The sequence below is a fragment of the Ammospiza caudacuta genome, chromosome 27 (genome assembly GCF_027887145.1).
Source record: "Ammospiza caudacuta isolate bAmmCau1 chromosome 27, bAmmCau1.pri, whole genome shotgun sequence".
NCBI classification, from domain to species: domain Eukaryota; kingdom Metazoa; phylum Chordata; class Aves; order Passeriformes; family Passerellidae; genus Ammospiza; species Ammospiza caudacuta.
Genome location: NC_080619.1, coordinates 5,014,452 through 5,042,251, shown reverse-complemented (window position 1 = coordinate 5,042,251; position 27,800 = coordinate 5,014,452). Strand labels below are relative to the sequence as shown.

General features: G+C 42.0%; 3 protein-coding genes across 3 annotated transcripts; all 3 read right to left on the bottom strand.

Moving 5' to 3' along the window:
- Window positions 1-1,228: 1,228 nt before the first annotated feature.
- On the bottom strand, window positions 1,229-8,009 carry KRT222 (keratin 222). The gene is made up of 6 exons (XM_058820671.1): window positions 7,903-8,009; window positions 6,147-6,275; window positions 5,217-5,437; window positions 4,609-4,685; window positions 4,337-4,442; window positions 1,229-3,037 (listed from the first exon to the last, which is right to left on the bottom strand). Exons 1-6 carry the CDS (start codon window positions 7,996-7,998, stop codon window positions 2,824-2,826), a joined length of 843 nt encoding a protein of 280 aa, XP_058676654.1. The 5' UTR covers window positions 7,999-8,009; the 3' UTR covers window positions 1,229-2,823.
- Window positions 8,010-9,963: 1,954 nt separating this feature from the next.
- LOC131568427 (keratin, type I cytoskeletal 12-like) lies at window positions 9,964-13,287 on the bottom strand. The gene is made up of 8 exons (XM_058820491.1): window positions 12,643-13,287; window positions 12,234-12,316; window positions 11,858-12,014; window positions 11,428-11,589; window positions 11,204-11,329; window positions 10,625-10,842; window positions 10,279-10,361; window positions 9,964-10,061 (listed from the first exon to the last, which is right to left on the bottom strand). The coding sequence occupies exons 1-8, from the start codon at window positions 13,285-13,287 to the stop codon at window positions 9,964-9,966; spliced, it is 1,572 nt and encodes a 523-aa protein (XP_058676474.1).
- Window positions 13,288-15,134: 1,847 nt separating this feature from the next.
- Window positions 15,135-19,385, bottom strand: LOC131568428 (keratin, type I cytoskeletal 20-like). Its single transcript, XM_058820492.1, has 8 exons — window positions 18,963-19,385; window positions 18,127-18,209; window positions 17,750-17,906; window positions 17,085-17,246; window positions 16,878-17,003; window positions 16,482-16,702; window positions 15,877-15,917; window positions 15,135-15,232 (listed from the first exon to the last, which is right to left on the bottom strand). Exons 1-8 carry the CDS (start codon window positions 19,383-19,385, stop codon window positions 15,135-15,137), a joined length of 1,311 nt encoding a protein of 436 aa, XP_058676475.1.
- Between the last annotated feature and the right edge of the window lie 8,415 nt (window positions 19,386-27,800).

Below are 27,800 nucleotides of genomic sequence, written 5' to 3'. Positions count from 1 at the left end.
CCCTAGTTTCACACATTCACTTCTAGTTTATTAATAACATGGCTTTGTTGACAGCGTAAATTGCATTTAATGTTAAATTAAAAATTGAAATTTTGAAATATTTATTAACTATTTTTAAATTTAACTTTAATTTTAAAATTTGAATTATTTCATATGTGTTTATTTTTAAAACGGAATTGTTTATTATGGTGTTCAAGTACATTTATGGAAACTCACATTCCACACTAATAGTTCTAAATCATTATTTGTTTTCAAAGCCATCAGTGTATTTCCTACTTTGTTTTATTCCCCTTTTTTTCTTTCTATGCTCTTTACCTCAATTCCATCTTGTGATAGTGAAAGGTTTTGCCAGCGTACACTTTTTAATATCCTGTACAATATATGAGTAGTTTTACTGATTTAATGGAATTGTTTATACTGCACCATGCTCACCAGGGGGGATGTAAAAACTGATTCTTACCCAACTGTTTTAATTACCAGCAGTTTCATAAGCTCTGGAATGAGGACAGACATTCACTGGGAAGTAGATTGAGACAATAAAACTCGTTTTTACATCAGCCGTGTGCAGGTGCTGGTTGGCAGAGGCTCAGCTGGTCTGGGTTTAATTAGAACCACAGAAATGAAGCATTCTCTGCCACAGTATTAAGCTTCAGTGTTATTTTTTTTCAAATTCAGCTTTAAAGTGACCTAAAATTGAGGGTGAGATGTTATTATTTGATGCCCACGTGGAGTTCACGCTGACACTTGTGGAATTTCACTACTACATGAACAAAAGAGAGTTCTTTACATTTTGAGAGATGGAATTTGTGAATAATGCAAAAATAGGTACTTACTGAAAGAGGTGAAAATCTTATTTAAAACCAGAATGTCCTCTTGAACCAGGCCTAGAGTAGGAGAAGCTACTGAAGTCAGTATCAGGAAGTCACACACAAAGAAAATAGCCAGGGTGATTGGATTTACCAGGTAAAAAGAGTAAGTTTTGTAGCAGGAAGACACTCACATGTTATGGTAAAGATTCTGAGGGAATTTGTGTCTTTCTAATTGCAGAGAGGATCTTAGAGAACACTTGTTACAATGCTACAGATTTTCCTCTCTGCAACTTTTATTTTGCATTTTTCTTTTACTCCTTTCCACTTAAGGAGAAGATATTGACACACACAAAATCTGCATGGACAAACTCCATTTTAATACTTTTTTTATTGTAGTACTATCATTTACTTTGGTAAATTCGTATCCCTGTTTAAAGTGCCTTAAAGCAATTAAAACTTAGTTTAAATTCAAGTATTGTAAAATGTACAGAGTCTAAGCACAAAAAAAAAGCTGCATAGTGAAAATACTGGAGCAGGCTGATACATTCAGGATGCCAAGTACTCAAGTGGTAACAACATCAGCTCATGATTCAGGTTAAGGATAATTAGCGAGTTTGATACAGTACAGACAGGACAGGGCAATATCAATGCATTGTTCTTACCATGAACAAAGGATGGAAGCATAAATTAACTCTGAAAGAATCTACAGTATCACTTTTGTACACATGCCATAAGTAATAAGGCAGATACTGACACTGAATTCAATCCTTTACATGCTGCTGTAATCAAGCAAATCCTGTGTGTGGATTCTGAGCCCCAGCAATCCCTGTGTTCCAGTGGGACCAGTGACATCCATCCTCTTCAGAATCCTCACAAACAATCATTGTCAGCTTCATACAATCTTGTTTGAGTCTTTGTTTGAAATTTGTCCTGTAAGGTTTTAGAGAAGGATGGCTGTTCCTCTGTGTACCGGTGCAGGGTTACTGTTGGGGTTTGTGTTTGCCCACAGCTACTTTGGGTAGGAGTGGGGGGTTCTTGAGGGGTCTGGTTGAATTGTACTTGAATTTGTAGCCCTTGTATTGCCCAGTCAATTTGAAGTAGTAACAGTTGTACCCTGGTGTAACAGTGACTTGTCACATGGACTAGATCAACAGCCTCACTTACCTGTGGTGTTTGTCAGAAGTGGAATTTGCTGAAGATATTTTAATGCACATTGTTATTATAAACAAAATTAATGGAATACCCGCATTCAAATGGTTGACTCCTCCCTTTTGAACAATTTGAGAGTAATTTCATTTGTCTTGACTAAAAGACTTGTAGTACAAGGGTGTGTTTGGACACATAAGAAAATGATTGATTTTTCAGGGGAAATTACTGCTTCAAAATCAGTTGAACAATATGGCTAAAATGTTACTGCATGTAACAGGACTTTTAAAATGGATGTAAAGATATTTTTGCTCAGTTGTTGCCTGAAAAAAAGGAATTTAAAAATACTAGCCACTTTTTAAAGAAAACTCTTTGTTAATAGTTCGTGTATTTTAAGAGTATTTTCATATGTAAGTTTTGCTGTTAGAAAGAATTATTTTAAAATATATTTCTAGAAGTATGACAGCTGTGATATAAATTATTGCAAGGATTCACCAGTCATTATATGAATGGAATATTGAATAAATAAGAGAACCAAATAGGCATTTCTCATTTTTGGAAAGAGAAAACAAGTTCTCTTTTACAAAGGCAGAATATGTCAAACTATAAATTTTTGTAATATTTGGTGAAATTCTACAAAACAACAACAATGAGAATATGAAAGGGCTGTACCCAGAGTATAAAACCAGTAGAAGTTGGGTTTCTTGGAATTGGAACCCCCTTTCCTTTAAAGGACTTGAATGATTTGATTGTATTGATCCAAGTGCTGGGTGAGCTGTTGTGGCTGGAGCAGACAGCAGCCCTGGGAGTCCATCTACTGCTTATTTCCAGAGCCCCTTGTGGATGCACTCTGAGGGAACTGGCTGAGTTAAGGTTTGATGGATGGGATGCTGCAGGATCTCCTCATCACCAGCCTGACTTCAATGTCAGGGAGGGTTTTCTTTTTTGTGTGCAAGCACCCTTCCTCTGTGGCTGCCAGGTGGAGATCAAAGCGCAAGGAAACGGACTTTTTCCTTAAGCGAGGGTTGTCCTTAAAGAAAGAACCTTCCCATTCCTTGATCACTTCATCCACTTTTTCTGTCCTGAAACAATAAAGAAAATGTATTTATGATTTTTTCAGGCTGTATTAGTTACCTATCTTCAGAACTGCTTTTAAAACAGAGAGAAATGGCATCATAAAGAGTTATTTTATATGTACTGAGATAGCAGTGGTGTCTTTTTTTTCCAGGTTCATTCTCCAGAGAAGCGAAATAAAGGGTGAGGGTTCATTATGTTCTTTTTTTTTGTGCTTCTAGGTAGACATGGCTACAAAACCACTGCTCCAAATACTTTAGGCAGTTTGTTTCCAAGGAGAAAGTTTGGAATCCAAGCTCAAAAATTTTGCAAGAAACCTCAGTACTGTAGTGGGCAGGACAGAATTCCTGCATCTGAAAACCTTCAGAATAGGGAGGAGAAAATCTAGTTTAGGCTCAAACCTCAGAATGTGGGGCTATATTACATTAAAGAGAAAAAAGGGCTGAAGTAAAATAGGCTGATGCAGGAATATTGAGGCACCCAAATCCTGTTGATTCAATTCTCTATGTGTGTGTCAGAATTCAGATCTGAAAGTCGGGCTCTGGGGCCTCACCCAGCTGAGTACACTGCACCCAGCAGAGTAGCTCTGTGCAGATCTGGGTGTGTGATGGACAAAGCTCCTGCACAAAAATAAATGTCACCTATGGGGTGAGGCTGGTGGACCTTATGATGACATTAATTGTTTCAGCAGCTGATTATGGTTCAGTGCTAGGAATGGCCCACTACACTGTGTTTCAAGGTAACATTAAATTACTCTACAAAAAAAGCTTAAAGAGCAGGAGGGAAAAAAAATTGAGTAAATCCAATACAATTAAAGTAATTTCAGGTGAATAACACATCCTTACAGACTTTCACATGCCTCCTTGGGAGCCAGGCTCTCCCTCCCCTGTTTGGGGAAACGTAGGAGTTTCCAAGGAGCAAGCTGGAGCAGCCGAGCCTGAATTTATGTGCATAAATATGCCCCAGAGGGACTTCCCAAATGTGGTCTGGGCTCTTTGCTTTCAGCCTTAGTGAGATGAATTATTCATAGTTTCATTCTTAACAGAAATAGAAATTACAAATCAGAAGCACCAGCATGGTATTGTTTGCTTATGATGCCAGTGTTAATAAAAAGAACTTTTAAATGTAATGTATTGTTAAACACTGCCATTCAGTGTACCTTCAGGAGCTCTCACTGCTTCTGAAGCTGCTGGGCTATATGGGCACGACATAACAGATACCAAATAAGGGAAAACTCAAAGCTGCTGAAATGTAACCTCCACCCTTTCCTTCCAATTGTTATTTTGTGAAATTCCTGTTTATCTTACTGTACAGTGCCATGAGCTTCAGCACTTTCCTTCATGATATTTCCATCTAGGATTGCTTGTTTTGTCATCAGCTCCACCTTCTTTGGTTTGTGCTTCTTTACATCCTCTGTAAAAGAATATGCAAGTATACAGTGAGCAAGGGTAGTACACAGGACCTGGAGGTATTTCCCATGCATTGGAAAAGGTCCTTTTTTAATATTCAGTAGTTTGTCAGTAGTTGTGAACAGTTAGGGCCAAAATCCCTTAAGGAGAAGGTGCCTGAAACAACTCACCTGAAGGCAGCATAAAGGTGATCTTGCTAGTGCTGGGTTTTTTGTCATCTTTCTGGGCAGGTATTGAGCAACGGAACCTGCCAAAAAAAAAAAAAAAAAAAAAAAAAAGATTACAGGCATCTAGTACTATTGAATGATTGTAATTCCTAACTTGTCATATGAAATTTAAAAGTGTGAGAATCATGAGAAGCTCTGTTTGATCGTGGTAACTGTTTGTTGGGATTTCTCATTCTGAGCCCAGAACTGGAGGAAGTGTCTGACAATATCTGTGCAGTTTCCTGCAGAGGTCTGTCCTGGTGTGAGACAGGGACTCCCTGCCCAGCACTTCACATGTGTGGACTGTCCCCATGTGCTGTGACACCTCAGGGGACACAGGATCCCAGTGACCCACAGCGCCTCGACTGAGCTGCTCTTTGCCATGTATGTGAGACACTGAGCTCCAGAAACTCCCCACTCAGTGTAGCTACCTTCTAATGAAACTTTTTCTAAGATTTTATACTGTTTTTTTTTTAATATTTAGCTCATGTATTTACAATTCTGATTGTTTGATTCCTTCAGAAATGGAAGACAAATGTGAGATGAGATCTTTTTCTGTGAGCAGCGAGTACCTGCTCTCTTCTTGCTCCAACAGACTGCGATATGTCGCTATCTCCTCCTCCAGCTTCATCCTCGTGTTCAGGAGGATTTCATGCTCTCGAAGCTGTTTCTCAATTCCTCTTCTCACTTCCAACAACTCTTTCTCCAAGCATTCAATCTCACCTTCCAAATTTTGTAGCTGCATGTGGTACTGCTGCTCCGTGGCCCGCAGTGAACGTTCCAAACCCTTTTCCTGTGAAATCGAAGTCATATTTTAAGATCTGGAAAGTTTGTGTGCAAAGATGTTACAGACATACATGGTTTCATTAACAAACTGTATTTTTACATAAGTTCTTGTAAGATTATTCTTTAAGAACAGGAGTGAAAGTATTTCAAGGTAATACTTCGGCTGAGAAGTTTTCTAGTAAAATCTGTGGTAATTTAAAATCAGATGAAAGTGTAGCCATGTCTTGCACAGCAATCCACTGCCTTGAGTTTACAGATCTCTGATTTTACAGTTAAACAATGTCCAGCTCAGTGCTGTATGAAGTGTCTGTGTGCTCTTGGAGCTTTCTGTACTGCTGAATTGAGCAAATGGCTGACATTTTATCACAAATGAATTGATAAATCTGGTCCACACATTAAAAAAAAAGTCATAAACATGCTTTGAATTGGTAAGGCAGAATGACCACGAGCTTGGTGAGGGATTATCATGCAAATATATCCTTGAGAGGTGTGAAAACAGGACACCACATGTGTCTGGAGTGGCAGATCCTGCTCCAGAACATGTGCTGGGTAAGTGTGTGTGAGCAAGGGCTCTGTGAGGAGCTGCAGCCCCCCAAATGAGGGATTTCTGCAGTATGGTGGCTGTGACTGTCACAGAAATTGACTGTGGGATAGTTTACATCAAGGACAAGACTCCTTTTTTCCGTGAGATTTCAGGTTTCATTTCTGACTCTTACCACAGCATGGAGAGACTCGATTTCCACCTGCATGTGGTGCCACTGCCATCGGGCTTCGCACAGCTCTGCTCTGGCTGCCTTTAGTGCTTCTGCATCTTTGTCCATTCTTTTACTTGTACCTTCTTCTAACTACAGGGCACATGCAAAAGACAACAATATTAAAAATATTTAAATAGTAATAATAAATTGGCACATAAAAATGTTAGGAAGTTTTGTTAGAGTTGTATAAACGTGTGAAAGGTCACAGTGAGGAGTTAATATTTTCTGTACTGTGTAGAGGGAAAGCCCTTATCCTACTGTGTTAGGTGGGAAATGGTTGGCCACATCACTGTCCTTGGCACCTTTGTCCTAGAGGAATTCTCATACAAATTACCCAATTGTATTGAGACCTTACCTCTGGAGTAAATGGATTTAGAGGAGTTGCAGATGGTTCAAGCTTCCAAGTTTGAATAAGGTGCTTTGATTTTAATGCATTTTTGATTTCAGAGTTTTGTTTTTTTTTCCTTTTATCCTGTTGATAATAGTTTTTTAAAACCCCTCCTGATCATGTGTGAGGTCATTTTAAATTTAGACTTATCTTTGATTTTGATAATATGTTCCTGCATGTAACTTCCAAAATGATTGCTTGGCTTACAGAAGTTATTTTTCTTTTTTGATTCTGAGTTTCCCTGCAAGTGGTGAAGATGCCCTAATCCTTTGAAACAGCACTTGCTCTTTTGCATATTTTGCTGCTTTATGCAGGCCCTTATGATGACATTGACTTTAAGAAAATAATCTCTTTAATTCAAGTCTTATGAACTCAGGAAAATAAGGGTTTAGTTCCCATGTACATACTGACCTATTGCAACTTTACCAGATGATCATTTTGGTGAAAATCTAGGTTTGTCTCATCCACAAGTGACCCCCCAATGTTCTTTGCTTCCCCTTTCTTGCCTGGGTACTGCAGAATTTATGTGACAGGATCAAACCAATGTGCATTGGCTGCTTTGTGCCAACACAAAGATAAACTTGGCTTCCCTGTCGGGTGTGCAGCTGCCGTGTGTCTGGCACTGCTGCTGGATCAGCCAGGCTGCAGCAGCCTGGCCTGTCCTTAAAACAAACCTCTGGGATCCCTGCAATACCTGACTACAAGGTGACAGAATTCCTGATTCCCCCCTGAATTTCTTTACATTTGGTGGCTCCAAATTGTTTTGCTATTGGATTTCAGCTGGGTTTAGAGCTGTTTGTATGTAAATCCCTAACAGCAGCATTGTGTGTTGGTAACATTTAATCAAGCTGTATGGGAGAATTGATATTTGCTGAAGAGCAAAGCATAGTTTTTACTGTGAGCAATAGAAAATAGTTCCTGCAAAGGTACAGTGTACTTTAGCAGAGGGCTAAAAATGGCAAAGATTGCTGTATATAAAAGGATTCTCTTCAGGATTCTTTTTTCCTCTGAGATAAGTACATGGAGCTAGAGGTTACCCTGTTACAGCCTATGTCATCATCCCTTAAATCCCAGCAATAGCCCGGCTGCAGGGACAGAAAGCATCCTGATGAATTACACAGCATTCGTTCAGCGTGAATCCATACCCTTGACAAAATCTATTTCCGATTCTTCTAGTTCACATCTTACTGCGGTAAAATCCACGTCCCTTCCCCGAAAATCTGCTGCATTGAAAGGAATTACTGTACCTCATAGAGGCTGCGGGAGGAACTGTACGGCCAGGGAATGGCTCCGTACTCTGCAAGGTGTGTGGCTGTGAGGAGGCATTACCTGCGTCCTTGCTGAGCTGACGGTCTTTATCTGATTTCGGGTGATGAGCGAGTCATACTTTGCCCTGATCTCTCGGCGGAGCCGAGCCGGCTCCATCCTCCTCCTCCTCCTCCTCCCATCCTCCCCGGCTCCCGGCTCCGCTGCCGGCGGCGCGGGGCTGCGGCCGCGGGGCCGTTAAAGCGGCAGCGGCCCAATTTGGGGAGTGCACGGGGCTCAGAGCCTGTCAGCCCGTCCTGGCAGCAGGTTACTGCAGCAAAGGATAGCGCTAAAAGAACTATTCCTAAATTAAGCGCCTAAATTAATATATCAACGTCTTAATGGCTTTTGTGACGCTGTAACTGTGGGGTTTTATAACCTCAGAAATGTGAGGGTAAGAGAGAGAAAGCAAAGGATAAAGTTGCAGCTGCCCAGCATGAAGTGCTCTGGCAAGAGGACATGGAAAGGCAGAGCTTTCCAGCAGCACAGCTGGGTTGCTGGCAGTGTCACTGGCAGGTGTCTCCACCATTGTTAGGGATGTCACAGAATTTCCATCCCTGAAGGTAGTTGAGACACAGTGAGATGAAGCTTCGAGGTCTGACCTGAGCCTCTGTTGAGGACTGTCCCATTTCAGAAACGAGCTGGGCTCCTGGGCATCCTCTTTTATGGGCAGAAACACCACAAGGAGGGAGAGGAACCAGCACTTCTGGTGGTGAGTAGTGCTGGTGCAACTTGTGGTAAGGGCTTTAGCTCCTCTTCCGCAGGGTGAGTTCTGGTGAATGTACACTCATCACTGCTGTCAGAAAAAGGGTCTGGGTTGTCTCTGATGGTGTTTCAGAACCTGTGCCAGGTGTTGGTGTGCTCACAACACACAAAGTATGTGGGGTTCTTCCCCTTTCCTGGCAGCTCCCAGGCAGGTCCAGCACAGGTTGTCTGGTGTGCTGTGCTTCTTCATTTCCTGCTCACTGGAGCACTGTGTGATCCCAATGTTCTTGTCTGCTAAGAGTGACTCTTACCTATTTCCTTTTACCTCTTGTTTATTTTTTTTTTCAGTAGTGCACAATACGAGATATGCATTAAAAAAATTCCAATTTCAATAGAAATTTAAAATTTAGTAAAGAGAGAAATGCATTTTTGGCTCTAAATGAGAATATACAATAAAACAGGCAGTAAACTTTCATAAGACACACATCTTTTTAAAGTCAAAGTATTGTACTACTTAAAAGTCTCATGCTGTAAAAAGGCTTCCCTGTTCTTGGCTGTGTCTGTTGGCACATGTGAAAGGATCCTGTGTTTGGATTTTCTTTTCCTTAGCTGACTGTCTTCCAGTTGTTGTCCACTCTCTTTTCTAAAAGTGTCTTAATTATCCTTGTTCTGTGTAGTTCTAAATCCAAAATATTGTCAGTTTTTGTCGTTGATGGGATGAGAACAGTTACATAAGAAAACAGTTAGGAATCCATCAGACAAACATAAGGTATTGCACTTGGGATGGTATAAACTAATGCTTTCTTTTTCTATCTTTTTTTTCAGGTGTAAAGGGAACACCTGGCTATGAGATTCCTGAAGGCTAAAGGTAGGTAGGTGTAAGCAGTTGCATCTTTCCTAGGACTTATGGAAATTTGAATTCTAGCTGCTTTCAATGTTCATGTTTTATTGCTGGCTCACCACACAGCTGGAGGGGGTTGTGGAGAATAAAGGGAGACCCATACATTAAAGCTTGTGAGTACTTTTTATTAGGGATGAAAACTGAAAAATGAGATTAGAACAGCAAAATTATTTTATCTATTGATTACTAAAGATTATAAAAAGGCAATTCTGATTAAATGTGTGCTTCATATTTCTGGTTATTGAACAGAGATTTGATGATATTTTTAAAGAACACAATGGAAATCATACAGGTAAGGCTGATAGAGTGAAGCAGGAAATGTATGTCTGCAAGGAATGAAAGGACAAAGTGCCAACTTTGTCTTATTTAAAAGATTGTGAGTACAAAGCCAAGTGTTTTATCACTTCATACAAAAGAATAAAGTTATTTATCCATTTTGGCTGGGAGCAAATGGATCCTTTGCCACATCAGATTGTGCCTCATATCTTCTCTTCAACTTCCTTAACGTGGGATGCAACAACTTTTCCATCTACCACTTCTTCGACAATTGTCTTGATCTTTCTAGTTTTGGTTGGATCTAAACATCATGAACAAAACAAAGAATATTTATCAGTGTGTTAAAAATGATAAACCAAAGCAGCACATGACCAGGTACCCCCTTTTCCCCCTTTTCCTTTCCAGCTGGCTTCTGATTTTAATGAACTCTCTGATGTAGTTAAACAGGATAACATGTATTATTTGATTTGTAAGAATGACTTTAGAAACAAAATATTATTCAATCAATTTCTGCCTACCTTGAGAAGAGTCCAGTGATTGTGTTTGAGATTTGGACCCTGTCAGGGATGAGCTTTCAAGTGTAACTGCCTGTCCAGCACCCCTAAAAGGGAATCAGAGACATCACTATTGCAGGATGTGCGATAGGATCAGGATAAATTCCCTTTTCATGGTGACATTGATAGGTTATTTAAATAGTGAGCAGAATGGCTCACTCTCCTCAGTCACAGTGATATTTCAGATCACTGTATGTGCCTTATTGTCACTTGGAGAATGTTGCACTTATTTCACCTCTTTTTTTCCTGGAAAGGATTTGGCTACAGAAAATAAACGCAAGGTGATATTTTGTGTCAAGCAGTTCCTTACGCAAACTCTCCATCCAGCAGGCGCCGGTAGGTTTCAATCTCCATTTCCAGACGAGTCTTGATGTCTAGGAGCTGCTGGTACTCCGCGTTCTGGCGCTCCATGTCAGCCCTGACCTGGAAAAGCTGCGACTCCAGGTTCCCAATCTGCATTTGGATTTGTGACAGCTGAGCGCAGTAACCACCTTCTGTTTCTGCTAAAGTGTCTTCCAGGGATTTTTTCTGTGTAAAGATATTAAATAATCTCTGGTTAATGAAAAAAATCTCTTAACAAAACCAACTGAAGTAGTTTAAGGGAGTGAGCACAGCTGCATTACTCAGAAGGTTTTATTTGCTTTTTGAAAACACTGGTTTGAAAGCTTTCCCTTGTCACTTCCCTAAATGTAATGTAAAACTCATCTGCTTTGTGACATGCTCTTTGCAATCCAGTTAGATATATTACTGCTATTTAGGAACTAAAAGAATATAGGATTTAATCGGAAAGAAATGCAAATCCTCAATTCTATGGAATAGGATTAGGTCTAAAAAGACTTTTGAAGTTGCTGAATTGGCTCTGAGCAGTCAGCAGCTTCCCAGAACGTACCATGGCAAGCTGAGACTGCAGCTCAATTTCCAAGCTCTGGAGAGTCCTTTTCAAATCTGTGATCTCGCTCTTTCCTGACTGGAGCTGCTCAGTGTGAGTGGAGATTTCCCTTTTCAGCTCCCCGCTCTGAAATGACAAGGAAGAATGGGGTGTAATTTTACTGTTCCAAGTATTGAACTCATTTTCCCATGCATTTCACTGAGTTTGCTCTCTCTGGTTATTACTTTTTCGTTGAACCACGCCTCGGCCTCTTTACGGTTTTGCTCAGCAATGACTTCATATTGTCCTCTCATATCATTCAGAAGCTTGGTCAGATCAGTCCCTGGAGCAGCGTCCATTTCCACACTGACTTGGCCAAATTCACTGCTTTGGATGCCCTGAAGCTCCTGGAGACATTGAAAATAAAGAGAAGGTTCTGTTCATAAAAGACAAAATAGTTATACCAAAATATATGTAAAGAAATATAAATGATACAAATTCTGTTTCAACAAGGATCTGTAGATTGTTTGTCGTACTCTTTCAGCAAACTCAAAAATTGACAGCAAACAGAACCTATAATGAAACCCAGGAACTCCCACTGGCTTAAACAAGGGAGTAATATGATGTGTCACAATTTCATGTATCTTGTTATCAATTCACAAAGGAAAAAAATACCTCTTCATGATTCTTCTTGAGATAAGCCAGTTCTTCATTCAGGCTTTCAATCTGCATCTCCAGATCTGCCCTGGTCATGGTCAGCTCATCCAGGACTCTGCGCAGACCATTGATGTCAGCCTCCACGCTCTGCCGAAGAGCCACTTCATTCTCATATCTATGCATGAAGGAATTAAATATTAATTTTTACATGGCCAATGAAGTCAAATGCAGACTATTAATGTGTTTTATTTTAGCTTTAATTTGAAAACTTAATATACATAATTATTATAATACTGTTTAATAATTCTACTACAAGTATTCTACAAAGAAAGAGATTTTTAGTACAAAAGAATTTTTTCCTTAAGGAGTTTTTATAACATTAAGATATCCTTACTTCAGTCTGAAGTCATCAGCAGCCAGTCTGGCATTATCGACCTGCAGAATGATCCTCGCGTTGTCGATGGTTGCATTGATGATCTAGAATACAGTGTTCAGAGAATGATGTTACAGCCCAAAGGCTTCATGGCTTTGCAATGGCTTTAAACTTTGTGTTCTACAAGGGTTTGTAGAACTGCATTCCATCACTGCCCTCTCCTGTATTCAGATTAGACAAATCACAGCTACAGAACTGCTTTAATGTACAGGAAAAATTCACCACGTCACCAGTGCAAGGTGACAGAGGTCACTGCAAGTGTCAGTACCAAAGGATAAACGTGCTCTTAGTTGCTGAAAGAAATTTGTTATTTTCATTAATACTATTGAGTTACAACTATAAAGATACATTTAATACATTGCTTTGCTACCTTGTTTCGAAGATCTTCAATGAGGGGGTAGAATTTACTGTAGTCATTCCCAGATCCAGGGGTGCCAGTGCCAGGGCCATTTTTCTCATACCATTCACGGATTTTGCGCTCCAGCTCAGTGTTGGCATCCTCCAGAGACCTCACTTTGTCCAGATATGCAGCCAGACGGTCGTTGAGGTTCTGCATTGTCTCTTTTTTTGAGCCAGAAAGAATGCCACCATCTCCAGCACCAGCAGGGCCAAACCCACCTCCAAAACCAGTCCCTAAGCCACCACCAAAGCCACTTCCAAAAGCAGCACCTGAACTGCTGCCAAAACCACTTCCCAAACCTCCCCCAAACCCACTGCCTAAGCCACTTCCATAGCCACCACCCAAACCACCTCCATAGCTTCCACCAAAACCACTGCTTAAGCTGCTCCCCAGTCCTGCACCTGAGCTGCCCCCAAAGCCCCCACCAAAGCCAGAGCTTGAACCCAACAGAGAAGCTGCACCAAAGCCTCCACCAGACCCCCCACCAAAGCCAAGCCCACTGCCACCAAAGCCTCCTCCACCACCAGAACTGGACATCCTCAGAGATCCCCCTCCGATTCCGCTGCGAGAGGAGAACTGCCGGGACCCGCCACTCGTGCGCACGGAAAGGGCCATGGTGCTCGAGGTGCCTGGATCTGCCCCGTGCAGGATACAACAGAGAGCAGAGCAGGAGCAGGGGCAGCTTTATAGGGACAGCAGTGGGTGTTTCAGGAGGAGTCCCCACCTCCTGGGGAGAGCTTTCACTCTCTCTCTCCCTCCTCTTTGGGGGGGATGTCAGTTTAGTATGTTTTGACCAACCGAAATGATATGTGCCAACCAAAATTGCCAATGGGAGTGGAAATCTGGTGCCCTCCAGGTATTTGTATGAGGGGAAATGGGTGGAGTGGAGCTGAGACATCACGATTGTGTTCTGCCATGTGCAATGGAGCATTTAAATCCCTCCTAAATAATTGTTTTGTCATTGCCGATGCAGTGCTTCCTGCATTTGGGGCTGTTCTTACAGGAGTTTGCTAAGTCAGCAGAGTGATCCCTTTGATCCCTGCTTCTCAGCCTGTATGGCAGGAATGTCTTTCTTTTCATAATGTTCTTCAGCCAGGAGTCTTTGCTGGATTAGTGCTCCTGGATGCTTAAGAAAAGTGACCATCAAGTGTCCAAGGGCACATGGATGTTCAGTGAGCTGCAGGGTGATCATTAATATGAATATATAAATATACCTATACCAAATAGCATTTGGAATTTGGTTTATGTCCTAACCCTTTCATCACTGAAATACCTCAGACTGATATACTTGTAGTCTATAGCATATAGAGTTTGTACTTCAGAGCTGGAACTGACCTTTCTGTGTGCTAAATAGTTTGCTTTATCTCCAAATAAGAAATCTGATTTGGTTCTTTCTATAATACAAATCTAAAGATCAAATGTAGCGCTTCTGGGTGCAGGTTTGGGCATGGGAACCCTCCAAAGGCAGTATATTTTTCTTTTGAAGTCATTTTGATAAATGGAAAATAATTTTTCCTTTGTCCTGGCTTAATTCTATAATTGGATTTGTCAACTGAAATGTGTTAATTTTTGATTTATCTGCACTCAGGAGCATGGGGTGCTTTTGGGGCAGAAAAGAGCGGAAGATCAAAGGTGTAAGTAAAGCATTTGTGTGGAAATGAGCTGATAGCCTGGTCTCAGTGACTTGGGGCAGTGAAAGCACAGGATTAGTTCTTTGGCAGCTGTTTATGTAGAGTACATAGCTCTGGACAGGTGAGGTTTCATAGGGAAGAGCTTTGTGTGTTTATGTTCTCAAGAGGAAAATGTAAACTCCTGGGACTGAGAATCCAGGTGTGGCACAGGGGCCTCCCTATGGGACACAGAACATTATTGGCACAGGAGGGTTTGAGAGAGAGGGAGATAATTTCAAATATATTTTTATCCATAAAATATCATAGCTTGCCATAGTCCCTGGTGACATAATCATTCACAGAATGTGAAAAATATCAAGTAGGCTTCTTCATTTTATTTTTTCATGTTAATATATTATGAAAAGCAAATTGACACTTCTTATGTATTTGAAAATCAGGTGTTAATGAAGTGAAATTGCTTTATGTTTGAGTGGGAGTTCACATTCAGAAAAGGCGTGCTGAACTGATGCCTTAATGCATTTTAAAAACCTAATACTTCCATTTTTATCTGTGTTGGAAGCAATTATGCATTCATGCCAGGCTGATTTCATTTTTTTCCATCAAGGTACTTAGTCACTATAGAAGTAAACCTAAAGTCTTCTATGTTGTGACTTACAGATTTTTATTAATGCTCCCCCCACAAAAACAACAACAACAACAACAGATTTGAGATTTTGGCATTTTTAATCCATCTGGGGTTAAGAGTGAATTATTTCAGATTCTTTATAACCCTTTTCATTTTGGCATCAGCTCCACCATGGAACTCAGAGGCATCTTCTCTGCTGGTGCCATTTACATCTTCTCTTCAACCTCTCTGACCTCAGAGGAGACAATCTTGCCATCAACCACCTCCTCAACTATTGTCTTGATCTTCTTAAACTTACTTGATTCTGTTAAGGAAATTGAAAAGAGAAGTAATTTAATGTAATGTACACTGACAGAGTAATATTGCTGCTACATGAGGAAATATCAAAAAGCATCTTCAATCCACAGGTCCTTGAGGGAACTTGAGGTGTGGCTTCTCTTTTGGATACTGAATATGTTGCCCATAGACTGCATACTGGATTCAGTAACTCTCTAGCACTCTTGATAGTTTTGCTTTTGTTTAGCACAGACTTGTAGACCTAAAACTTTGGAATAGACTTACACCAAACTGGAAATTTTTATTATGAAACTGGATATGTTAATTGGAAGTCTCAGTCTCCCTGTGCATCTAGCAGGGAGAAGCAGATGCTTCTGCAGTTCTCCAGAGGGGAACTCAGTAACTCTCTGTTGTTCTTTTGGGTCTCTAAGGACTCACAGAATCACAGAATGGGTAAGGTGAGTCTGTGATTTTATACTGGGCACCTGAATTGTATATATAAACCCAGGTTTATCAGTCCTCATAGGGTAACCAAACAGTTGATTGCTTTCTTGATGTGAGATTCCACTGGCTGATTATTTGCTCTGAATCTGCTGTTTTATATCAGGTTACTTCATTCCATAACATTTCAACAGGCCACCATCAAAACAGAAAGAAGTTGGTGGGACATACCTTTTTCTGTCACCTCTACTGTTGGCATCTCTTCTAAATACCTGTTCAAATTATAAATTAGAAAATGTAAATATATGGCAACTCATGTATTGAACATCCATGTGCATTTCCTATGTGTTTGATCAGGACAGCTAATCCCCTTTCATCAAGACATTGAATCATAAGACAACTCAGTAAAACGAGTTCTCTCAGTTGAAGTGAAACTTGCTAAGCATAAGCTGTAGGTACAGTTAATCTGCAGACTGATCTCTGCAATGCCAGGTACACCCGATCTAGTTCCTGAGCCAGAACAGCTGAACAGGTAGAATCTGGGGGGAAGTTCCACTTTCTGCTTAACCCACTCAGACAAGCTGATCAAAAACTGCATTACAGGTGTTCCTGACATGTGAACATGTACCCAACTCCCCAGCTCACAATGACCATCTGTAGGCTGGAAGAGCCACCTCAAAATTCCACAGCAGCTTCAGTAGCCCAGCCTGAACAGCAGCCTGCTCTGATTGTGTGGCTGAGAACTGGACAATGGGCTTCCCCACCTCAAAGCAGTTGGAAAGAGGCAGTTTTGACACAAAACCCAAACCAACACACAAAGCCACATGTGTGCTCACCTGGTTTCCTCTCCCTCCAGCAGCCTGCGGTACGTGGCAATCTCCATCTCCAAGCGAGTCTTGACATCCAGCAGGATGCTGTACTCATTGTTCTGAGCCTCCATGTCGACTCGGACCTGCCTCAGCTGAGCCTCCAGACTGGAAATTGCTCCCTGTATCTGGTCAAGCTGGTGACTGTACCGTGCTTCTGTTTCAGCCAGAGACGCTTCCAGGGTCTGTTTCTGTAGTGCATGGCAAGAACAGTGACACATTATTCAGAGAATGCATTTTTGTGTTAAAATAACCTTTTGATTGTAAAGCCCCTCATTCCTCTAATTATCTTTTAATCCTCTATTTATTACACCTCTGTGTAACTCTCTGCTATCCACAGTCCTTATTTTGCTTTTTGTAATTTACCATGTTCAGCAGGGACTGTAATTCCAGCTCCAGGTTCTGGCAGATCTGTCTCCGTTCTGTGACCTCTTTCCTTTGCACCTCCAGCCGCTCAACATTGAGGGCAACTTCCTGGTTCAGTTCTGCTGTCTGGAATGGAGAATGGAGGGACTGTGAACTGCAGCCAGGCATGACTGAGATTCTTGCTGGTGTTTAAGCTGTTGACTTTACCTGCTTTTCAAAATGTTCTTTGGCTTCTTGGCGGTTCTTTTCTGCCATTTCTTCATATTGCTTTCTCATGTTTTCCATGATAGCTGCGAGGTCAATGCCGGGAGCGGCATCCACCGCCACGTTCACGGAGCCACTCGCCTCTTTGCGCAGCCTGTCACGTTCCTGCAGCAATGGGAACTGTGTTAGCACCAGCTGCAGGGAGCTGTCACTCCTGGGCATGGGACACAAACTCAACATCCACACACACAGGACTAATCCTCAATAGTACCTTGGGGCAAGGCAACTTAATTACTTGTAAATACTGTTTAGTGCACCTCATCTTAGAACAGTTTGCCTACTTGGTAGCAATAAATGTTATATCATAGATAAATGTATCATAAAAATTATTTCCTCAGAACCAGATCTGTGGAATGAGGGGAGAAGTCACGGCTCCCATTTGTGTGCTTTTTGAGATAGCAATTCCTGAACCATAAATTTTTCTTAGAGAAAACCTTTACTCCTTCATTCCTGGAATGGAGGAGTGTTCAGCCTTTGATCCCTGACAGCTTGCATGTCCCTTAGGGTCACACAGGGTTATGCTGCTTCCAGGAAGGATAGAAATGCTTCCTAGTGAGGTTGTTTGCCACTCAAAACCCCTCTCCATGGCAGTGGTCAGCTGTTCTCACCTCCTCATGGTTCTTCCTAAGGAAAACAAGTTCCTCAGTTATGTTCTCAATCTGGGACTCCAGGTCAGCTTGGGTCAGGGTCAGGTCGTCACGGACATGGAGCAGTCCGGTGATGTCGCTCTCCACACTCTGCCTGAGCAGGTGTTCGTTCTCAAACCTGTACAATACAGTGCCTTTTGTCATCATTGGAATGCAACAGTTTGGAGTAAATGTTAGAATCAGTAACTACCGCAGTCATTGTGAAATTTGTCATTGTGAAATTTTCATTGAACTTAAAGTTGGAAAATGTTCACTTCTTGGCACCAATTCCAGTAAGTGGAAGCTTTCCTAAATAAGAGCAGCATGAAAGAGAATTGATATAAAACCATGGAACTTACTTCAGCCTGAAGTCATCAGCAGCCAGCTTGGCATTGTCGATCTGCAGGACAAGTCTGGAATTTTCCATCTGGGCAGCAGAAATCTAAAAGGAATGGTGGACAAGCAATGAAACTTTGCACAGAAATTCACACTTGATCCTTTCTTGGGAATGAATACTGTAAGTGGGCTTCATCCTCCTTCACCTCAGCTCTCTGTTGGTTTTAAGCTAAGTTCCATCTGAAGTGCATGAAAGGAATTAGAGATGTCTAAAAGACTAATTGCCCTGCCATAAAATAAGTGTATAAATAGTTAGGATGAACTGTTCTCTGAAGGGATATGCTTTTAAATGTTGGGAAGTAGAACTGATAAAAAAATAAAAAAGAAAGGACTGAAGGAAGTTCTGGAAACATGTTTTGACAAACCTGTCAGTTGATTGTTGGGAGTATTTCATTGTTTTCAGTGGAAATTTACTATTTTAAGTAGTGATCTTTAATTTTTTTCCTGAGTGCTTGCCCTTCTTTTCTAATAAACCACTTTGAAATAGACTGTTGCTAAACTATATTTAAATATGTAGATTACCATTATTACTTTCTCTAGTTAAAGCCACCTAAGGCAAATATCATAGAACTAGTTAGAGTCACAGATTTTTCAGGTATGAGATTACTCACAACTGCAGGCATATATCTGGTATTACAAATTATTGATAATCTGTCACTAGTAGCTGATAAAAAATGAACTTTTTCTTCCCAGCTAGGCCAATTACAATGTGGAAAAGTACATTTTCTACAATAGCTTATTCTCTATCTCACTGATAATTGCAATTCTTATATTTAAGGAGGGCTCTATGATCTCTTACCTGATTTCGGAGTTCTTCGATTGTTTTGAAGTAGGAGCTGTAGTCCTGCCCTACACTTACGGTGTGCTTTTCATACCATTCCCTGATCTGCTTCTCAATCAGGGAGTTTGACTTCTCCAGTGAGCGCACCCTCTCCAGGTAGGCAGCCAAGCGATCGTTCAGGTTCTGCATCGTGGATTTCTCGTTGCCGGTGAGCAGCACATCGCTCCCAGTGATGCTGAGCTGGAGGCTCCCTCCCAGGCCTTGGCCAGAGCTGGTGCTGGTCGATATGCGGGTGCCATAGCCCCCAGCCCCCCCATAGACACTGGGTGCCTGGATCTTCTGGAAGGACATTTTCCTGGAGGTCAGACCGCTGACACTGGGTGCAGAGGGCTGGACACGGCTGCTCGTACTCCACTGGGTGCTGCGGGCGGAGAATGCCATTTCTGCTCTTTGTCTTCTGGGCTGAAGCAGGTAAATCAGCACAGATAGAGACGCCACTGAGGAGCTGAGTGTGCACTGTGCACCTTTATACAGGTCCAAGAGGAAGCACAGTGGCTGGAAACCCCACCTATGTTGACGCAGAGTGTTGCTGGTATTGGCACAAAGAGCACACAGGATATTGCCCCCCCCTCCCCATGATTTGAAGGGGTTCTCATCTGTTCGTCTGTGTTTGAGGAACACTCCCTGGGTAGTTTGCTTGCTTTATTATTTTGTATAACAGATGAACAAAAAATGATCTGTTGAATCATTTATAACCATGTACCTGCAGCCAACCCTCTCTGTAGCCCTTTAGAACAAATGAGAAGGTTGTTAGCCCCCTCCCTGTGCTGCTCATGAATTTAAAATGAGAGTTGCCTATATGTGACAAGAGACTTAAAATATTTATATTTCTGTTGAGTAAGCAATAACTTGGGCCTAGGACAGTCTAGAACAGTGTATAAATAATTAGAAAGGAGGCAGCTGTACTACCATGTGAATTCGTTTCATAGTAAGCACAAACCAACATCTGCACTGCCAGTGAAGAGGCTGTTGCCATCAGATTGGATTGAATGTGCATTCATCTGGTATTAGAAAACCCTTGCAAGTGGAATGAGAGGTTTCAGTACAGCTGAGATTGAGTGGGATGGGTATTTCTTTGTCCTTAAGTGAGGTAGGAGGAATGAGAACATCGGAAACCTTCACAGCCCACTGTGATTCACATGTAAGATGCTGAGGTCCATAGAGTGGCAGGAAGTGTTGAGTTCCAGCTTCCAGCAGAATGAGCCTCCAGCCCTCCAGTGTGGATGAAGTTGAAGCAAAACGAGTTTCCCTCCTGCCTCATCAGAGACCACCAGCTAACAAGTGCCATACCGGGGAGGTCTGTCCCCAACCCAGGGGCTGTGGTCATTAACAGGAAACCAGCTGCCTTTCCATGGCTTGAAGAGACTCAACCATCCCACTGCTGATCGTGTGGAGGAGGCTCCTGGGCTGACTGTGCTGTACACTTGATGCAGAAAGTGCATGGAGAATTTGTAAAGCAAAGGAAGAACCTAATTGCTGAGGGGTTGTTAGTGCTGCAGGAGAGTGGGTGGCAGGTGTGTGTTGGGACAGTGTGGAGGTGCAGCTCCTGGGGCATTGCACTGACACTGCTTCTGTGTGTTACTGATGTTGTCAGGTAGAACAATGAGCACACATGACTTGTGTTAGTGAGAGCAGCTGCTGTATGTACTCATCTCCCAGCTTGGGGCAAGGAAATTGGTGAGACACGGAGCTTTGGAGGCACTGAACTGTGTGTTGGAGGCACCTTCAACTTTCTGGGAGCACCCAACCCAGAATAGTTGGGTACTAGGGAATACTCAATATATTGGGGAATCAGTACTGCCAAGTCTTTAAGTTACTGTGCTAGGGATTAGTCTTACAGGTCTTGGCTCAAGGCAGAGAGTTAAACTCTTGTACTTGGCTGTTCTGGAAACACAGCTTCCAAACCAAAGCAATCAGTGTGCAGGGCAGGATTTTTCTTTCTAAGAGGATGCTGTGGAGTGTCTTTGGACCTTGAACTTCTTTGGGTGTAACTTGTAATAAAAGAGCCTTTATGAGATGTAAAACCAAAGTACACTGGCCATGACATCTGGTGTGTCATTACAGAGACTCAGGGTGGATTGTCTTTTGTCCATTGAAGTTATTCAGGCTGAGTAAGAATTGCTCATTTTAGTAGAGCAGAGTCTACACCTAGAGCAGAGTCTACACCTAGACTGTAAGAGGAGTACAGAAGAGATCCTGCTGGTCTTACATCCCTTGGCTCTGTATCTCACTGCCTAGATCTCTGCAGGATTGTGTGGCAGTCTGTTTAAGAGCAAATATTCTGCTTTGTCTTCTCAATATTAAAATCAGTTTCCATGTTACCTGGGTGATATTTTTTTCTAAACATCATTTGGAGATTCTATTTTTTTTATTGAGTGAGCAAATGAAAAAAGAAGTCAGTGATTTGAATTAAGGTAAGCATCAGGCTTAGGTCAGACATTTGCCTTGTGTTATGGCTCTGCTGCTTTTGTTCAAACTGAACCTCCAGCAATTATTTTCCTCTAGACTATTCAGCTGAAGCATCCCAAGATGTATGCAAGAGGAAGCAAGGAGCAGTGGCATCATGCAAACCCAATGTGAAAAGATACAAGGCTGAATTTTCTTAGTGTTCTTTTTATTCTCATCCCTCGTTTGTTTACTGACAATTTCTCTGGTCTTATAATTTCATACATGCTTCTATCCTCCCCAAAAAGCTAGAATACTTGCTAGGATCAAGATAGATTCACTTCAGAGGTGGGGCTTGCTCCTGGTTTTGGTTAGTACACTTTTTTCCATGTAACACATCTTGACTGGTTGTATCAATCAGTGCAAACTGCCAGAAGGAGCCCTGGAGCTGCAGCCATGGCAGTGAGGGGAGGGTGAGGCCCCAGCCAGGCTGGAGGGTAAGGGGCTCCTCAAGGCACCAGTTGGGAGTGGCCTCAGTGTCCTCCACCCCTGGACTATGTCCAGGAATTATCTGCAAGAACATGGGCTGCCTCATTTTTATTTATTTATTTTCTTGATTGCTTGTAAGAGTAAGTTACCTAAATAGATGTTGGGCAGCCTAAAAACCCAGTACTGCAGTTTTGGTCAGCATTGAAGAAGTGCTGTAACATTTGCTGGTGCTTAGCTCAGCACAGCAGTTTCAGCTCCAGACTGTTGTGGGAGCTGTAGATAACAGTCTGTGGGTTCACGGCTAGCACTGCCCTTCAGTGACATGCTTGCTCAGAGTGGATTGCCTATAGACACAATAAAACATTTATAGCCACACTAATGATTTGTTTGATTTCATGAAGAAGTGTCACCTGTGTGACAGAAGTTTAATGTGCATTAGAGCACCATGGAGATAAGTTCTGCAGGGCTCTGATAATGTGGATGCCATTCCATCTGACTCACCTGTGCTAACCAGCCATGGGCAACCAGTCTGGAGAGTTCAAGGAAAAAAGACACACCCAGCTGTGGGTCTGAGATTTTGCTGCCTTTAGGTGGAACAGATGCTTTTCTTTTGGCTGACATAGAGACTGAAATAAGGCAAAGTCTAGTTCAATGTGTAGAGATGATCCATTCTAGGAGTGAAATCCAACACATTTTTGTTGGTCCCTGTGCTTGGGTTTTGTCTCATAAGAGTTTGATTCTGAAAGATCTACACTACAGCCCTGAAAGGACATGGCTGTGCAAAGTGCATTCAAGAGAGATGCATTCCATTTTCAGTGTTCCAGCCTTATTCCAGTATTCACTGTTTCTGGGTCTGACATATTCCTCTCCTTCTTTTCTTAATTACCTTTGCATCTCCTGTTAATGCCAATGCCTGTGAAGCCTGCTCTCTCCAAAGAGCAAAGCAAAGTATTTTGTGCTTTGCTGAATGGGATCAGAACAAAGTAAGTTCTGGATGATGTCACCAACTCAGCTGGATTCACCTAAGCCCTGAGCATTTGCAATTTAAGATCTTACACTGTCTGCCTCACGTATTTTTCCCCTCATTTCCCTCTCCTTTTTATCTTTTGTCCAATGAAAATATCTCAACCATCAAACCACTGCATCTTATTTCTTTCTGCTTGGAGCTTTGACCAAAGGGGTAAGTTAAAATATTACATATTTATGGTACTTAGAGAGGTGTTCCAGCTCCTGGAGTGGTGCGGGAGGCAGTGTGTGGGTTCCATCCCTCCCCAGCCACAGGTGGAAAATGAAAGTCAGGAGCTGCCTTTCCTGTCTCAGCTGCTCTCCTCGAACAGAATCAGATGTCAGTGCCAACAAAAACAGCTCCAGGCCACACAAACGAACCTTCTCTTTTTTCTTCCCCAAAAGTGCCATTAAGATCAGCTCTAACACAGGATTGCTGGCAGATCTCTCTCAGTTGGAAAAACCCCGTGCAACTGAAGTGTCCAGGGAATGAAAAAACCAGTGAACTGGAGAGAATTTCAGCCTACTGACTCTCTCAGTTCCAGAATGCTGGAGTAGTTCAGTACCCATGAAAAATGTTGCATATTTCTGTGATTCAGGAGGCAAATACCATTTTCATGGCCCTGTGCAAATATAAGTGCACACTGATTGTACACTGCAAAATATACGTACAAACACACTATATTGCATATCTATGTAGACAAAAAATTCTTGTGGTTCTGGAGATCTCACTTATGTCACACCTGGAGCCCCCAAATCAGAAGAAAAACTCATTTTTTCCCCCAGGGTAAAGTTCCACTCATAATGTCAGGAGGTGCCTGGGCAGAGGCACAGCTGCAGCTTCTTGTTTGGGTACTCCTCTGGAATATCCTTTCAGTGCATCCCAGCGATCCCACGGCATCCCCACTCCCGAGGTTTGTACAACCAGGAGCAAGCTATGGGCTGCTTGGAACCCAAAATACCCTCCCAGCATCAAGATCTGTGTCAGGAACGCAGATAGCAAAAAAACAAAATAAAGGAAACAGGCCGAAAATCCGTCTCCGTACTCCCCTGAAGGAAGTCTGGCACTGTTAATAATGTTCATCGCACAAATCCTGCAGCAGAAATTTCCAGGGAGTTGTTGCCCAGCCGCAGGAGCCCCGGAGGAGCGGCAGGAGCAGGGACAGGCACCGGGCTCCGTGCGGATCTGCCTGGTTGTCACTAGAGGCCACCACCGGCCTTCGGAACGGAGCTGCCTCCAGCCCTCCCCGTGCTGAGCGCCGCGGGAGAATCTGTGCGCAACTTGAACGAGAGAATAAAATTTACGGATTACATAAGGAAATTTCTCCTATTATCCACTTTCCTGGCCCTATATCCACAGGAAATGTAGTTGCATCGCTCGTGTGGCCAAACATTTAGAGGAATATTTTCCTTCAGAGCCACCAGCCATAATTATGGAGTTCAGTGCTGTGTATAGAGTGGGTTTGGAAGCAGTGGCAAGAAGCATGGACTATCTTTCTAAATTCTGATATGTGAGTCTTTGAGGACAGAGAGTGTTCATTATCCTTTTGAATTGCACCCTTTTATATGACTGGTGCTTGAGTATCTAAATTTTTAAGCAGTGATAGGCTGTAGACATTAAAGAGAAGGTTTCTTTGGTTGTGTTTTTAAGGTTTTTGTTCTCTACAGTATCAGAGGATACATCCTCAGAATGTCTTGAAACTGTCTCTTGTGAGATTAACCTGGAAGCAGAGCCTGGGTGCTGGAATGGCTTTCAAAAATGACTCATTTTTTTCATTAATAGGACATAGGAATGTGTTCTCTTTCCTGCACAGGTAACTTTATGATTACAATTTCTGTCTGCTTGCAGCAACATTACAGATTTCCTGCTTTGAAATTGCTCTGGCAAGAGTCACTCCCAGTTTTTTGTTTGATGCACTAGATCTTTTATTTTCTCATAAGTTGTTTTGGAGGTGCAGAGCTGAGCCAAAGCTGGTACTTCTCAAGAGGCAGCACACCTTTAACTTCTGTTCTAAGGAAGAACTGTAGTTTGTAGCTACTTCAGCCTGTTTGTTTCTCCATTTCCCTGCCTGCTCCAGCTAATTATGCTTTTTAATTGAAACACATTTTTCCAAATTATATTCCTCATTTTTGTTGCTTTCTATAGAGCCTAATTACAGCGCGTCACATTGACTCTTTTGGACTTGTCCTTAGGACATTGGAAAGCCAAAAAATTTACCCCCGAAGTCTATATAGTTATTGAAAGTGTCTTTACCACAGCTGGTGTTATGATTTTATGCCTTTAAGCTTCTGATGCATATTCAGACATTCAAAAATCAAATTAACATGTCCAGAAGAAGCAGCCCTGCACCTGCCTCAGCATTAGATCATTTCTCTCTCACTCTGGGAGCTCCTGCCATAAGGACATTCCAAACTGTCCCACATTGGCACTTCTGTTTCATGGAATATTTTTGCAGTTGATTTGTGGCAGTCCTAGGCCAGGGGCTCAAGTAGGTCATTTCCGTATAGTCACACAATTAAGGATATCATAAAAGCACAGCTTGAAAAGAATAAAAATTTTTACACAGAGAGAAATGGTGAGGAAATACCAGACATTAAAACTTAAGCTGGGATTTCAGCAAGCAAATTGTTCAGGTAGAGTCAATAATTAACATGCTTTTGTGGTATAATGCAGGACATGGGGGGACAGGGGGTGCAGCCTCTCCAGCATTATTCTTTCCTTACTTCCCTGTTTATAGATTCATCCTTTTTCTAAATGATTCATACACAGGAACAGGCATCTCCTAGCAAAACTTTAGAACCTTTATAGGTCAGGGTGTGGACATTGTGAAATGTTTTACCGGCTCTTCTACCTATTCTCTCTGCTTCAATAATCCATAGAACCCGGGGGTTTAGCAGTGCTACAAAGGCAAGATTTCTTTTCTTCTCTTTCTGAAATGACTTTGTTAATTTTGCATCCATGTTAACCAGGAAGGCAGAAAGCAAAAATTTTCATTGTACAGATGTGGCTGTTGATAAATAAGGCTGAACCCCAGCAGTGTGAGGCCAGCTCCCCAAAAGAATGTGTGATTAATAGCACAAACCATGACTGCATTACCTCATCGCACACTTCTTCCAGGGGATCAACACTTCACTTACCAAAGCTGCCTATTGTAATACACCTTAATAAGTTTTAACAATTCTACAAGTGAAATGAGCTGTGACTCATGCCCAGGCTGGAGTGCAGTCAAGGCTCTTGGAAATCATGCTGAGGATTATTCCGTGCAGGACTGCCTTAAATGGCAGGTGAAACTGCAAGGAGCCAGCTGTGAACGCTGATGGTTTCAGCCTCCTTTTATAGGCTGAGTTCCTGTATCCTGTTGGTTTGCAGAAGTATTGTTGCATCATTCACTTAGGCTGAGAAATGCTGTTCTCTCCTGCTCATGTTTCTTTGCTATCCTTTTCCATTTATGGGAAATAGAATTTATTCACTTGGAGGGTGTTGTTTTTAATAATACTTTATATTTTTCAAATTGCACTTTCTTTGTGCCTGGGTCCATCACTTTCTTGGTGTAGAAATGCCACTTCTTTGTGTATGGAATACTGAAGGAGAACAAATAAGAGCTGGCAGAGTTTAATCAGTTTCAATACAATGAATTAACAAAGTCATTTTTCAAGCCATACATCATCACAGTCCTGAATATTTCCTTCCATTCAAGCCACTGCTCTGAAATCAGAAGCAGCACTACCTGTGCTCCTAAAGTCTCCCAAATACTACAGAGCTGCCAGAGCTGCCAGCACAGGGTTCTGTGCAGGACTCATTTCAGTCAGGCTGTTGGCACAGGTACATTGAAGAACATCATCAGAGTTTGTGCAGGGTCCTGACCAGCCATAAACACTTGGAATGAATGAAGGGCATTATCTCTTCCGAGCCATCAGACACTGACAGGATTGCTGTGAGTGGGGAATGGCTCTTCAGGAAGTTGTATTATCTAATAGCTGGGCTAAGTAGAAGCTGTGAAGTGATGGATTCTAATTTAGTGGCTCTCAGTGACTTTCTTTGCAGCCTTGAGCGAGCTGTGTCATCTCTTTTTCCAATTTCTCAGGCAATAAAATGGGAATGATAATACTGCCCCCATTCATTATCTCCCTGACTTCATCTCTCAGCATGGTGTGAGAATGTGATGTTAACAGTGCATGCAAGTGGTAAATATTAGCATCATTATTTATTATTTAGGGTGCAGACCCACCCTAAATACATTTAGGAATGCATAGCTTATCTACCAGAGCACAAATTCAGAGGTAATGAGTAACCACCAGATACAGGGCACACGTCTGGTGACACAGTGTCACAAGCTGTTCAACAGAAAGGAGATCTGCAGTTCTACAGAGCATTCTGAAGCTGTGAAAGATTCTCCAGAAATCAACAATTTTTTCCAGAAACAGAATGTGGTGTAATGCCTATTTGTATGTTTAAAGACTAATTGGTTTACTCCACTTAGTGAAAGACACTTGAATGGCTGTGTTGGAGCCATCAGTGCATGATGGTGTCAGTAATGCAGTGAGCTGTGAGGATGGTGCTGTGAGCTGTACTGCTCTGACCTGTACAGAGTGCAGCAGCACAGGTGTAAGAATAGGTTAAAATCATCAGAGTGGTGTGGGAATTCTGCTGCCTCTCAGCAGAGGAGAACAGGAATTCTGCTGCCTCTCAGCAGAGGAGAACAGGAATTCTGCTGCCTCTTAGCAGGAATTCTGCTGCCTCTTTTCCAACACCTCTTGGACCACAGCTGAGTGTGACACAGGGCACGGGGAGCACATCTCACCTCTGCATGAGGGGACACCAGGGCAGAGTGAAGCCAGAGCATTGCTCAGGAATGTGAAATAAAGACAGGCGTGTTCCATAAGGCACTTCAATTATTTGCTTTTCCTTCTTCTTTC

What these genes read in the sequence shown, in the direction of transcription:
- KRT222 (XM_058820671.1), bottom strand. Translation starts at nt 7,998, where the DNA reads ATGGAGCCGGCTCGGCTCCGCCGAGAGATCAGGGCAAAGTATGACTCG. An exon ending in TTGGAGCAAGAAGAGAGCAG is followed by an intron (nt 4,686 to 5,216) that starts GTACTCGCTGCT and finishes TTTTTTTGGCAG; the next exon opens with GTTCCGTTGCTCAATACCTG. An exon ending in CACCTTTATGCTGCCTTCAG is followed by an intron (nt 4,443 to 4,608) that starts GTGAGTTGTTTC and finishes ATTCTTTTACAG; the next exon opens with AGGATGTAAAGAAGCACAAA.
- LOC131568428 (XM_058820492.1), bottom strand. Translation starts at nt 19,385, where the DNA reads ATGGCATTCTCCGCCCGCAGCACCCAGTGGAGTACGAGCAGCCGTGTC. An exon ending in TTAGGAAGAACCATGAGGAG is followed by an intron (nt 17,247 to 17,749) that starts GTGAGAACAGCT and finishes CCATTGCTGCAG; the next exon opens with GAACGTGACAGGCTGCGCAA. An exon ending in AGTAGAGGTGACAGAAAAAG is followed by an intron (nt 15,233 to 15,876) that starts GTATGTCCCACC and finishes TTTCCTTAACAG; the next exon opens with AATCAAGTAAGTTTAAGAAG.
- LOC131568427 (XM_058820491.1), bottom strand. Translation starts at nt 13,287, where the DNA reads ATGGCCCTTTCCGTGCGCACGAGTGGCGGGTCCCGGCAGTTCTCCTCT. An exon ending in TTGAAGATCTTCGAAACAAG is followed by an intron (nt 12,317 to 12,642) that starts GTAGCAAAGCAA and finishes ACTGTATTCTAG; the next exon opens with ATCATCAATGCAACCATCGA. An exon ending in GCTGATGACTTCAGACTGAA is followed by an intron (nt 12,015 to 12,233) that starts GTAAGGATATCT and finishes CTTCATGCATAG; the next exon opens with ATATGAGAATGAAGTGGCTC.